The following is a 14,049-nucleotide window of genomic DNA, read 5'->3' on the forward strand; positions in this document are numbered from 1 at the left end:
GAACCTACAGCCAGTCCTCGGGCCAGAAGCCGAGGCTAAACTGCCTCCTGATTTACAGCTTCCACCCCCAGTTTCCATTCTCCCCTAAAGCACTGGATTCAGGTAATCGCGGACGCACTTGGCTCCTCCCGCACTGACCGCTGCCCTCGGAGGGACAATGGGTGCCCTCGCAGCCCCGTGCGTTCCCAGGGCTCAGGCGCGCAGGCGCGGCGAGGCGTCGCCTAGCAACGAGGCACAACAAGGGACCGGGGGGTTCGCGCCCAGGGCGTCTGCTGGGTTTGCGGAGCAGCTACTCGGCGGGATCTCCCGGCAGGTAAAGTTAGCCCCTCAGGGTAGGGAGGCCCAAGGCCTCCTACCTGGGAAAACCTGGGAAAGGAGAAGATGCCACGTGGGCGCAGACTGCTGGGGTCAGTGAGGCAACACCTTGCTGGGCGTTGTTGGTTTCTGCCCGTGCCTGTAGGGTTAGACGGGGCTTGGGGTGGGTTTCGTAAGCATTCCACCATCTCCCATTCAACAGGTGACAAAACTGAGGCCCAAGAGGGGATCTGAGGTGAGATCAAATCAGATTCCGTTACTTGACCATGAGCAACTCAGAAGTAGCCTCGATTTCTCGAGCCCTCCTCCTCTTTAAATATTCTCAAAGCAGAACTCATTAGAAAATATTTAAAATCATAGGCTGAATGTTCACGAGGAACAAATACAAAGGACCAATCAACTCGTGGGGAAAAAAAATGGCTCCAGTAGTCAAGAAGATGCATTTTTAGAGAATAGTTGTTTGCATATCCAATGCCCTGAAGTTTTCACACAGTTAATTTACTGCTAGAGATTTATCCTAAAGAAATAGTTGGGGATATGGATGAAAATTTTATGTCCAAGGATGTTCGTTGCAGCCCTGTCTATATTTGCAGAAAATTAGAAACAAATTTTAATAATCAGAGACTGGCTAGATAGCTAATGGATTTTAAAATATTTGAAATGGCATGTTATGCTAATCCACTGGAGATGACTGAAGCAATGAAGGGAAACTGAGACTTCATGAGTTTAGTTGTTAATTTAAGAATTTAGTAGGAATATGAACCCAGGAAGGGAAGGTGAAAGTAGGAGATAGAAATTCAGGCAGAGATATTAAAATCGCTTTAGAAAAACACACAAAGCTGGGCACGGTGGCTCATGCCTGTAACCCCAGCACTTTGGGAGGCTGAGGCAGGTGGATCGCCTGAAGTCAGGAGTTTGAGACCAACCTGGTCAATGTGGGGAAACCTGTCTCTACTGAAAATACAAAAATTAGCTGGGCGTGGTGGCGAGTGTCTGTAATCCCAGCTACTCAGGAGGCTGAAGCAGAAGAATCACCTAAACCTGGGAGGTGAAGGTTGCAGTGAGCTGAGATCAGGCCACTCTCCAGCCTGGGCAACAGAGTGAGACTCTGTCTCAAAAAAAAAAAAAAAAGAAAAAAGAAAAAGAAAAGAAATAGTATTGATCTCTCTGAGCTTATCTTTAGGTGATTTTTATTTTATTTGTTGTGCCCTTGTTTTCCAAATTCTCCACAGTGAAACGTATTACCCTCGTAAGGGTCATCTCCGTAGCTCATTGCCACTGGCCTGTGTCAGCTGTTCAGTCTCTCCTCCATTAACTATCATACCCAGTATGGTGATAAAACACATAGGCTTTTTTCTTGGGGGAGACAGAGTCTCGCTCTGTCAACCAGGCTGGAGTGCAATGGCGTGATCTCAGCTCATTGCAACCTCCGCCTCCCAGCCTCAAGTGTTTGTCCTACCTCAGCCTCCCCAGTAGCTGGGACTACAGGCACATGCCACTGCCACTCCAGGCTAATTTTTGTATTTTTAGTAGAGACAGGGTTTTGCCATGTTGTCCAGGCTGGTCTTGAACTCCTGACCTCAAGTGATCCACTCGCCTCAGCCTCCCAAAGTGCTGGGATTACAGGAGTGAGCCACCATGCCGGGTCATGATAAAACAACTTCATTCTCTAGCTTAGGAGATACTCTATCATTGCAATACTGTCTGTGTAAGCTCTTCTAACCTCTGCACTATGCAATTGCTCAAAAACACTATCCTGAAGTAGGAAAAATTAGTTCCTACATGAAAATCAGATGATTTAAAACAACTTTATGCAGGTGTAATTTAATTGCTTCCTGAATATTATTCATAAGCAATTCTTTTATAAATCAAAGGCTGCTCTGTCTTGGAACTGGTTATAGAGTGCTATAAACTCTTTTTTTTTTCCCTAGAGATTAATTGTAGGATAGATTCTCATTTGCCCAGAATAGTTTCTGCATGTCTGCCTGAAATATTATAGGCACAAGGTCTAGGGCCTGTTCACTTTTCAAGCACCTAAGGAAGATGTTTGAGATTTGGAAAAAAATGCTTATATTGGCTCTAAAATATGAAAAGAGAACTGAAAAATTAGTGTTAATTAAATGTTTTATTAATATAAATGTTTTATTACATTTGAAAACAATTTTCTCATTTTACAAGAATTTCCAGGTGTATGTACTGTTTCCTGAGTAATTTCGAATACAAACTTCAAAAGTTTTCATGATGCAAATGACATTTAATGGGCAATGCAGGCACATTTTAACATTTTAATATATTGGCTATAGTGTGAATAAGCTTGCACAGATCCTTAAAAATCTTAAAAGTAGTGTGATCTGAAGTTAGAGACCTGGAATAGATGCCTTTCAGAAGCATCTAGGAGTTTCTATGAAGACGTGGCTTTTTAATGTAGGTGATAAATGCTGGTGTCTCTAGTGCTAGGAGTTGCTTTTGATCCTTGACATGCAATTTGAGCTAACCCTGACACTGTAGATTCTCCCCAAGGATTTTCTACTTCCTAGGATTTCTACTGAGACTATGGTAATTTCCTTAAGGCTACGATATACCATTTAAGATTGCTCCTACGATATACCGTTTAAGATGGCTCTGATGCCGAACATAATTCCACAAACTCTCATTGAAGAAAACTAGATAGATTTCCTGGGTTATTCTAATAGACATTAACATCTTGAAAAATTTTTTTATTTTTTTTATTTTTTTGAGATAGAGTCTCACTCTGTTGCCCAGGCTGGAGTGCAGTGGCATGATCTCGGCTCACTGCAGCCTCCACCTCCCAGGTTCAAGTGATTCTCATGCCTCAGCCTCCTGAGTAGCTGGGACTACAAGGCACATGCCACCACACCCAGCTGATTTTTGTAATTTTAGTAGAGACAGGATTTCACTATGTTGGCCAGGATGGTCTCAAACTCCTGACCTCATGAGCCACCCACCTCAGCCTCCCAAAGAGCTGGGATTACAGGCGTGAGCCACCCGCCCGGCCTGAAAAGTTCTTTGAACCCTGGCTGGGTTACTCCTCTGTGGTATGTTAACAAGCATAAATCCCATTCCTTTCACTTTTTCCACACAGACATGGATATATGAGGACAAGTAGAAAGGAAGTAACCTCAGTTTTCCCAGAATGTATCTCTTCAGATTTTTTTATTGCTTTTTTACTGAGCTGTGGATTATACGAGAGAAAACTTTTTGTTATCCAGGGAAAGGACAAAAATGTTGACTCAGATCTGGTAGATTTTGTATACCATTTATAAGATCTTTACTCCTAGGAAAAATGGAGTTAATGAGGTTTATAAATATCAAATGCCGATTATGTACCAGATACTGTTGTAGGTGTTTGGGATACATCAGTGCAAGAAAATAGACAAAAACCTCTGCCTTTGTGGCACAAACACTCTTGCAGTTCTCAAAAGAAACCTGATGGGCTTAGTCTCTTAGGCCCATCATAAGCAAGCTATAAAAAAGGTAAATGATTTCTTGTTATTTAAGTTATGCCACTAATATATTCACTTCCTTTCTAAACTGAAAGTCAGGACTAACGCTCAATGATCTTATCAATAAGTTCCTTAAAACTGCAGAGTTTGAAATTGGGATGTAGGTGACATATTTGTATATATGTGATAATTTCTACACATATTGCATTGTGTTTTAGGAGGTAAAAATTTAAAGGAGAAAAGAAACCTCCTCTCAAGGGCACAGGTAATTGAGAAATGTATGTGCAAATGTCACTTTAACATATATTGCATTTTTTTCCAGGATGGGTAAAAAGATAAAGAAGGAAGTAGAGCTTCCTCCTAAGGATGTGGTAAGTTTCTGATTTGAATATTAGTAGCACTTTAACAACCAGTTATAAAAATAAATTGTTCACACAGTTTGGCATGTACCAGTATATACATGAATACGCGATGGCAGAATTCCAAAGTCTGACTAATGATAAGATTAGTCAGAGAAATCTAACATTATATAAACAAACATTTACAACATTGTCATTATATAATTAGCACAATTAGAGAGTAATTATTAGCTTTTCCAGTATGTAGATAGCATGTTTATAGCCTAGTTAATGAATAAATAGTTTGGGTTGTTCTTTTAAATACTTACCATTTACATTTGCCAGCCTCTCATTTATGTTAATTAATGAAGTGAATTTTCAAAAATAACTGGAAGTTCTGCGATAGCTATTAGATATGTGTATGAGATTGGCTGGTGATGACCATTGCACATGAGAAGTCCCTATCCTTTCCAGTTCTATCAAGAGACTAGTCTGGAATCATCATCTTTATTCCAAATGCTAATTCATTCCCCACTGAAAGCTCTTCTCTCTCTTTAAAAACAGGATTTTATCTTATCTCTTTAAAGTTTATCAATTATTGAAAGGTTGTGTTAAAAGTGAAAAATGACCTTTGACAATTTTCAGTTTAGAAACTTATTTTGAAACAGACATTTGGTGTGATTTCCTTCAGATAAAACAGGATTAGAAAAGAAATGAGTGAGTCCACAGACTCACAGAAATTTCAAATTTGAAGGAAACTGGGCTAATGGCAGAAATCTGCCCCCAGCCTTGAGAGCTTTGTGGTTAAGACCCTGGGGGCCTTCAGCCAGTTCTGCCTCTTGGCAACTGTGTTATTGTGGCCAATTTGCCAAATTTGGCCAAGTTATTTCAGTTTTTTTTTTTTTTTAGCTCCAAAATGGGAATTGTAATATCCAACTCATTCCTGTTGTCATATGCTTTAAAACAGAATAAGTTACATAAAGGTCTTAGTGCCTGGCACATAGCACTTGGAAAATAAGATCTATTATCATGAGATCCTCTAGACTCTGCTTCTGAGACACATACACACATACACAGACATGCGCCTCTGTGCAATCCTCTAGGTATGATACTTCAATACAGTTGGGAACAAAATCTACAGAAGTGCCTGTCTTCCTGGGTCCAGGAAGGCTTTGCAGGGGTAGGCATTGTGATCTCATGATATTTCATCATTCTGGCTGCTTCTCTTAGGACATATTCCTAAAATATTGCAGATTCTCTTATTCTTTTCATTGCATCCAAGGTTTGTATTACCCCCCTTTCTGCTACCAAATAGCATTATTGGCATCTTATTAGCAAAAACGTATTCTGATTACAATTAGAATTACGGGACTAATAAACAATAGATGTATGTGTGCAATACACTTTCTATAACTTCATAATGTCTTGCTGATATTGTCCTCTGGACTCCAATCCTTGGGGACACAATGGAGAACTTGAGAAACACAGTCCTAGCATTAACAAAATAGAGCTCTTGCTCCCTCAGCTCCCAACAGCCTTGGAGGTAGCCAATGGCGGGTGTAACACTGACCAACGGTCCTTACTTTTCCTTGTCTTTCCCAGGGGACTTCCACCCTTCTACTCTGACTGTAAAACTGACAGTGTTGGGAGGCTGAGGCAGGCGGATCACGAGGTCAGGAGATAGAGACCATCCTGGCTAACACAGTGAAAACCCATCTCCACTAAAAATACAAAAACTTAGCCGGGCCTGGTGGCGGGCGCCTGTAGTCCCAGCTACTCGCGAGGCTGAGGCAGGAGAATGGCGTGAACCCGGGAGGCGGAGCTTGCAGTGAGCCGAGATCACGCCACTGCACTCCAGCCTGGGGGACAGAGCGAGACTCCATCTCAAAAAACAAACAAACAAACGAACAAACCAAAACTGACAGAGTGGTATTAAAATAATACATAAGTCCTTTTCTACAGTATTTGTTTTCATACTTCAAAGCAGTATGCCATAATTTACAGTATCTTAACCTGGAACTCGTTCCAGAATATACCTCTAAAGTCAATAAAGGTTTGTTCTTCTACACATTGTAAATGAAAACCACATTTAAAGAAAAATATAACTACTTAAGAAAATAAACTTTTCTCTGTCAGCTAATGGTAATTTGCTTCTTATACGTTTCCTAGATACATTGTTTCCAAAGACTTTAATTTTTATCAGGCTTTCCTCTACAGGTTAAAATGAGTAACAAAGACAGCAAGAAAAGTGTTGGCAATAGGATTAAAACAAAAAACTCCCTTTGCTTTTCTTAATATTCTTATTTGTAGTAACATTAATATATGCATATATGGTACCAATTTACATCTTCTTCTCATAAAAGAGACACTAGCTAAGAAGATGCCTACATATGGAAAAGATATGGCTTGATTGACCAATACAACTATATTTTTCCTTTCCAAGTCATTTCCATATCTGGCCAAAAGGCTGTTTGTGATGCTTTAATAAAAGGAAAAATTTGACTGTGGAATATTGCATAAAATAATTCCTAATAGAAATGACTCTACTAGGCATGATTTAGTATAAGGCAAGATATTCAGTGACTAAGAGTACAGGCTCTGGGGCTAAGCCACCTGAGTTTGGGTCCTTACTCCATTATCCACTTCTGTCCATCTATGAACTTGGGTGAACTTTCTAACCTCTGTGCACCACAGTGAGGATGTGATACTGCTTAACTCATAGGAAGACCCACTCACATCAATGAAGTAAGGTTAGATAAATGTAAGATGCTTAGAACAGTGCCTGGCATTAGGTAAGAGCTTGGTAGATGTTGTTATTATTAATGATGTAGTCGAGGGTGCTGTTCATCATTCTACAGAACTGAACAGGTTTGTATGAACTGTCAAAGGAGACAGGGAAGTCAGGGATGAAGCATGGAAGACCAGCTGGCCACTGAAGTCCCCTGAGGCCTGGTGTGTGGCCATCATAATTTATGGTCAGATTTTTGAGTTTGCAAGCATGGAAATTGTAGTCTTTTAATATTTCAGAGGTGACTGAGCTTCAGTGGATAAAGCCACAAGATCTAAACTCCCAAGAGACTATGACCTGGCCCTGGAACCACAATGATTAAGTATCAAGTTAATTGAATATTTATGTTAATGGGTCAGGACTTTCTTTCCTTAGTTAAATGCACACAGGAAGCTAAGCAGGGTGAGTATAGAATCACAGCAATGGAAAATAGTAGAACATGCCTCCTCAGCTGCACAACCAAATCCAATTCCTGGGAAGAGGGTGAGGTCTCCTGGGTTTTCCTGGACCTCCTTCATCAATCTCAGAACTCAACCTTTCATTCTTTGTCATAGACTGACAACAGTACTGTGGACTTTAAAAGATAAATAAATAAATGGTCTGTGCCTACCCTACTGGGCAGCACAGAATCAGAACATTTTTATCATTGAAGGCCTATTAGACAGCACTATTCTAGACAGTATTATTCCTTAACAGAGACACAAAAATATTCTAGAAGCCTATGGCCACTCAAATTGACTGGTCTTAAAATTCAAAGTTTAGCCAAAATGCTTCCATTTACTTTCATTCTTCTTGTAAATAATATTATCATTTATTTTGCTATGTAAAGAAGTTGTAAGAACTTCTTTTCCCATCTTTCTCCCTCTTCACAGTTAAACACTATGAATTAATAAAAAATATAAATTCATAAACAATATACAGATATAAAACCATACAGATAATTTTCAGCTTGCTCATCTTACTCCAAAAGTTTACTACTTTGATCAGGTTATAAAGCAAACTAAAAGCTATATTAGCTGCTTTCATTTTAATCTTTAGACATTTTAGCAAATTTTTACCGATGTCTAGATATTCTCTACTGAAAGTTCCTATTAGATGAACGCTGTCTACCTCCTCCTGTTTATCTATCTCTCTTTTCCTATACAATTAGTGCCTCATGATCTGGGACCACTGCTGTTGTAAACGTATTGAAATCGAAGTTTTAAAAGCCTTTTATTTGTACTTATTGGCACTGTAAAAATCACTCAACTGTGATGATCTATTTTCACTGAGGTCATCTTTGTAATTTTGTATTTTTTTTAGACCTGTGCCAATACTACAACCACTAGGCACATGTGGTTATTAAAATTTGAACTTATAATGATTAAAATTATTAATTTTAAAGGCCAGGTACAGTGGGTCACATCTGTAATCCCAGCACTTTGGGAGGCGGAGGCGGAAGGATCGCTTGAAGCCAGGAGATCAAGATGAGCCTGGGAAAAACAGCAAGACTCTGTGTCTGTTTTTTTAAAAAGAAGTTAAAAATTCGGATTCTCAGTTACATTAGGTACATTTCAAATGCTAAAGAATAAAGAACCACTTGTGACCTGTGACTACCATATTGGATAGCACAAAATCAGAACATTTTCATTGCTGAAGTGCTATTGGACAGCACTATTCTAGACAGTATTATTCCTTAACAGAGACATAAAAATATGTCTAGAAGCCTATGGCCACTCTAATAGACGGGACTTAAAATTCAAAACTTAGCAAAAATGCTTCCATTTTCTTTCATTCTTTTTGTAAATAATTTTGTTTTATCATTTATTTTTGTAAAGAGTGTGAAATTATAGTTTCTTAACAAGCTTATTGGTGACTGTGACTTTCTTATGGGAAAGCAGATGGGATATGTAATGACAGCACAGTATTATTTATTTAGTCATGTGGCACTCTGTTATCACTATCATTTTATTCTCAGTGCCCTTTTTATTATTATTATTATACTTTAAGTTCTAGGGTACATGTGCATAACGTGCAGGTTTGTTACATATGTATACTTGTGCCATGTTGGTGTGCTGCACCCATCAACTCGTCAGCACCCATCAACACGTCATTTACATCAGGTATAACTCCCAGTGCAATCCCTCCCCCCTCCCCCCTCCCCATGATAGGCCCCGGTGTGTGATGTTCCCCTTCCTGAGTCCAAGTGATCTCATTGTTCAGTTCCCACCTATGAGTGAGAACATGCGGTGTTTGGTTTTCTGTTCTTGCGATAGTTTGCTAAGAATGATGGTTTCCAGCTGCATCCATGTCCCTACAAAGGACACAAACTCATCCTTTTTTATGGCTGCATAGTATTCCATGGTGTATATGTGCCACATTTTCTCAATCCAGTCTGTCACTGATGGACATTTGGGTTGATTCCAAGTCTTTGCTATTGTGAATAGTGTCGCAATAAACATACGTGTGCATGTGTCTTTATGGCAGCATGATTTATAATCCTTTGGGTATGTACCCATTGATGGGATGGCTGGGTCATATGGTACTTCTAGTTCTAGATCCTTGAGGAATTGCCATACTGTTTTCCATAATGGTTGAACTAGTTTACAATCCCACCAACAGTGTAAAAGTGTCCCTATTTCTCCACATCCTCTCCAGCACCTGTTGTTTCCTGACTTTTTAATGATTGCCATTCTAACTGGTGTGAGATGGTATCTCATTGTGGTTTTGATTTGCATTTCTCTGATGGCCAGTGATGATGAGCATTTTTTCATGTGTCTGTTGGCTGTATGAATGTCTTCTTTTGAGAAATGTCTGTTCATATCCTTTACCCACTTTTTGATGGGGTTGTTTTTTTCTTGTAAATTTGTTTGAGTTCTTTGTAGGTTCTGGATATTAGCCCGTTGTCAGATGAGTAGATTGCAAAAATTTTCTCCCACTCTGTAGGTTGCCTGTTCACTCTGATGGTAGTTTCTTTTGCTGTGCAGAAGCTCTTTAGTTTAATTAGATCCCATTTGTCAATTTTGGCTTTTGCTGCCATTGCTTTTGGTGTTTTAGACATGAAGTCCTTGCCCATGCCTATGTCCTGAATGGTATTCCTAGGTTTTCTTCTAGGGTTTTTATGGTATTAGGTCTAACATTTAAGTCTCTAATCCACCTTGAATTAATCTTCGTATAAGGAGTAAGGAAAGGATCCAGTTTCAGCTTTCTACTTATGGCTAGCCAATTTTCCCAGCACCATTTATTAAATAGGGAATCCTTTCCCCATTGCTTTTCTCAGGTTTGTCAAAGATCAGATGGCTGTAGATGTGTGGTATTATTTCTGAGGACTCTGTTCTATTCCATTGGTCTATATCTCTGTTTTGGTACCAGTACCATGCTGTTTTGGTTACTGTAGCCTTGTAGTATAGTTTGAAGTCAGGTAGCATGATGCCTCCAGCTTTGTTCTTTTGACTTAGGATTGTCTTGGCAATGCGGGCTCTTTTTTGGTTCCATATGAACTTTAAAGCAGTTTTTTCCAGTTCTGTGAAGAAACTCATTGGTAGCTTGGTGGGGATGGCATTGAATCTATAAATTACCTTGGGCAGTATGGCCATTTTCACGATATTGATTCTTCCTATTCATGAGCATGGTATGCTCTTCCATTTGCTTGTGTCCTCTTTTATTTCACTGAGCAGTGGTTTGTAGTTCTCCTTGAAGAGGTCCTTTACATCCCTTGTAAGTTGGATTCCTAGGTATTTTATTCTCTTTGAAGCAATTGTGAATGGAAGTTCATTCATGATTTGGTTTTCTGTTTGTCTGTTACTGGTGTGTAAGAATGCTTGTGATTTTTGCACGTTAATTTTGTATCCTGAGACTTTGCTAAAGTTTCTTATCAGCTTAAGGAGATTTTGGGCTGAGACGATGGGGTTTTCTAAATATACAATCATGTCATCTGCAAACAGGGACAATTTGACTTCTTCTTTTCCTAACTGAATACCCTTGATTTCTTTCTCTTGCCTGATTGCCCTAGCCAGAACTTCCAACACTATGTTGAATAGGAGTGGTGACAGAGAGCATTCCTGTCTTGTGCCAGTTTTCAAAGGGAATTTTTCCAGTTTTTCCCCATTCAGTATGATATTGGCTGTGGGTTTGTCATAAATAGCTCTTATTATTTTGAGATATGTTCCATCAATACCGAATTATTGAGCATTTTTAGCATGAAGGGCTGTTGAATTTTGTCAAAGGCCTTTTCTGCATCTATTGAGATAATCATGTGGTTTTGTCTTTGGTTCTATTTATATGCTGGATTACATTTATTGATTTGCGTATGTTGAACCAGCCTTGCATCCCAGGGATGAAGCCCACTTGATCATGGTGGATAAGATTTTGATGTGCCACTGGATCCGGTTTGCCAGTATTTTATTGAGGATTTTTACATCGATGTTCATCAGGGATCTTGGTCTAAAATTCTCTTTTTTTGTTGTGTCTCTGCCAGGCTTTGGTATCAAGATGATGTTGGCCTCATAAGATGAGTTAGGGAGGATTCCCTCTTTTCTATTGATTGGAATAGTTTCAGAAGGAATGGTACTAGCTCCTCCTTGTACCTCTGGTAGAATTCAGCTGTGAATCCATCTGGTCCTGGACTTTTTTTGGTTGGTAGGCTATTAATTATTGCCTCAATTTCAGAGCCTGCTATTGGTCTATTCAGGGATTCTGCTTCTTCCTGCTTTAGTCTTGGGAGAGTGTAAGTGTCCAGGAAATTATCCATTTCTTCTAGATTTTCTAGTTGATTTGCATAGAGTTGTTTATAGTATTCTCTGATGGTAGTTTGTATTTCTGTGGGGTCGGTGGTGATATCCCCTTTATCATTTTTTATTGCGTCTATTTGATTCTTCTCTCTTTTCTTCTTTATTAGTCTTGCTAGCAGTCTATCAATTTTGTTGATCTTTTCAAAAAACCAACTCCTGGATTCATTGATTTTTTGGAGGGTTTTTTGTGTCTCTATCTCCTTCAGTTCTGCTCTGATCTTAATTATTTCTTTCCTTCTGCTAGCTTTTGAATGTGTTTGCTCTTGCTTCTCTAGTTCTTTTAATTGTGATGTTAGAGTGTCCATTTTAGATCTTTCCTGCTTTCTCTTGTGGGCATTGAGTGCTATAAATTTCCCTCTACACACTGCTTTAAATGTGTCCCTCTACACACTGCTTTAAATGTGTCTGGTATGTTGTATCTTTGTTCTCATTGGTTTCAAAGAACATCTTTATTTCTGCCTTCATTTCGTTATGTACCCAGTAGTCATTCAGGAGCAGGTTATTCAGTTTCCATGTAGTTGAGTGGTTTTGATTGAGTTTTTTAGTCCTGAGTGCTAGTTTGATTGCACTGTGGTCTGAGAGACAGTTTGTTACAATTTCTGTTCTTGTACATTTGCTGAGGAGTGCTTTACTTCCAATTATGTGGTCAATTTTGGAATAAGTGTGATGTGGCGCTGAGAAGAATGTATATTCTGTTGATCTGGGGTGGAGAGTTCTGTAGATGTCTCTTAGGTCTGCTTGCTGCAGAGATGAGTTTGGATATCCTTGTTAACTTTCTGTCTTGTTGATCTGTCTAATGTTGACAGTGGGGTGCTGAAGTCTCCCATTATTATTGTATGGGAGTCTAAGTCTCTTTGTAAGTCTCTAAGGACTTGCTTTATGAATCTGGGTGCTCCTGTATTGGATGCATATATATTTAGGATAGTCAGCTCTTCCTGTTGAATTGATCCCCTTACCATTATGTAATGTCCTTCTTTGTCTCTTTTGATCTTTGATGGTTTAAAGTCTGTTTTATCAGAGACTAGGATTCCAACCCCTGCTTTTTTTTGTTCTCTATTTGCTTGGTAGATCTTCCTTCATCCCTTTATTTTGAGCCTATGTATGTCTCTGCATGTGAGATGGGTCTCCTGAATACAGCAAACTGATGGGTCCTGACTCTTTATCCAGTTTGCCAGTCTGTGTCTTTTAATTGGAGCATTTAGTCCATTTACATTTAAGGTTAATATTGTTTCTGCCGAGAGATCTGCTGTTAATCTGATGGGCTTCCCTTTGTGGGTAACCCGACCTTTCTCTCTGACTGCCCTTAAGATTTTTTCCTTCATTTAAACTTTGGTGAATCTCGCAATTATGTGTCTTGGAGTTGCTCTTCTCGAGGAGTATCTTTGTGGCGTTCTCTGTATTTCCTGAATTTGAATGTTGGCCTGCCCTACTAAGTTGGGGAAGTTCTCCTGGATGATATCCTGAAGAGTGTTTTCCAACTTGGTTCCATTTTCCCCCTCACTTTCAGGCACCCCAATCAGATGTAGATTTGGTCTTTTTACATAATCCCATACTTCTTGCAGGCTTTGTTCATTCCTTTTTCTTCTTTTTTCTTTAGATTTCTCTTCTCGCTTCATTTCATTCATTTGATCCTCAATCGCTGATACTCTTTCTTCCAGTTGATCGAGTCAGTTACTGAAGCTTGTGCATTTGTCATGTATTTCTCGTTTCATGGTTTTCATCTCTGTCAGTTCGTTTATGGCCTTCTCTGCATTAATTATTCTAGTTATCAATTCTTCCATTCTTTTTTCAAGATTTTTAGTTTCTTTGCACTGGGTACGTAATTCCTCCTTTAGCTCTGAGAAGTTTGATGGACTGAAGGCTTCTTCTCTCATCTCGTCAAAGTCATTCTCCGTCCAGCTTTGATCCGTTGCTGGCGATGAGCTGTGTTCTTTGCAGGGGGAGATACGCTCTTATTTTTTGAATTTCCAGCTTTTCTGCCCTGCTTTTTCCCATCTTTGTGGTTTTATCTGCCTCTGATCTTTGATGATGGTGACGTACTGATGGGGTTTTGGTGTGGGTGTCCTTCCTGTTTGTTAGTTTTCCTTCTAACAGTCAGGACCCTCAGCTGTAGGTCTGTTGGAGATTGCTTGAGGTCCACTCCATACCCTGTTTGCCTGGGTATCAGCAGCAGAGGCTGCAGAAGATAGAATATTGCTGAACAGCGAGTGTACCTGTCTGATTCTTGCTTTGGGAGCTTCCTCTCAGGGGTGTACTCCACTGTGTGAGGTGTGGGGTGTCGGTCTGTCCCTAGTGGGGGATGTCTCCCAGTTAGGCTACTCAGGGGTCAGGGACGCACTTGAGCAGGCAGTCTGTGCGTTCTCAGATCTCAACCT

At 39.7% G+C, this 14,049-nt stretch overlaps 1 protein-coding gene across 3 annotated transcripts in view; it reads left to right on the plus strand.

Moving 5' to 3' along the window:
- Window positions 1–228: 228 nt before the first annotated feature.
- The window catches only part of ARMC3 (armadillo repeat containing 3), a 129,334-nt gene continuing 115,513 nt past the window's right edge, over window positions 229–14,049 (plus strand). For 2 of the 3 annotated variants that reach the window (XM_033209121.1, XM_033209122.1), the window contains exons 1-2: window positions 229–313; window positions 4,102–4,150. In XM_033209121.1, coding sequence (XP_033065012.1) covers window positions 4,103–4,150 — 48 coding nt within the window. In that variant the 5' untranslated portion in view covers window positions 229–313; window position 4,102. Of the gene's footprint in view, window positions 314–4,101; window positions 4,151–5,220; window positions 5,400–14,049 lie in introns of all 3 variants that reach the window. The other variant, XM_033209123.1, reaches the window with a different exon arrangement.

This window comes from Trachypithecus francoisi, unplaced genomic scaffold (genome assembly GCF_009764315.1).
Source record: "Trachypithecus francoisi isolate TF-2019V2 unplaced genomic scaffold, Tfra_2.0 Lachesis_group9, whole genome shotgun sequence".
In the NCBI taxonomy this organism is placed as follows: Eukaryota; Metazoa; Chordata; class Mammalia; order Primates; family Cercopithecidae; genus Trachypithecus; species Trachypithecus francoisi.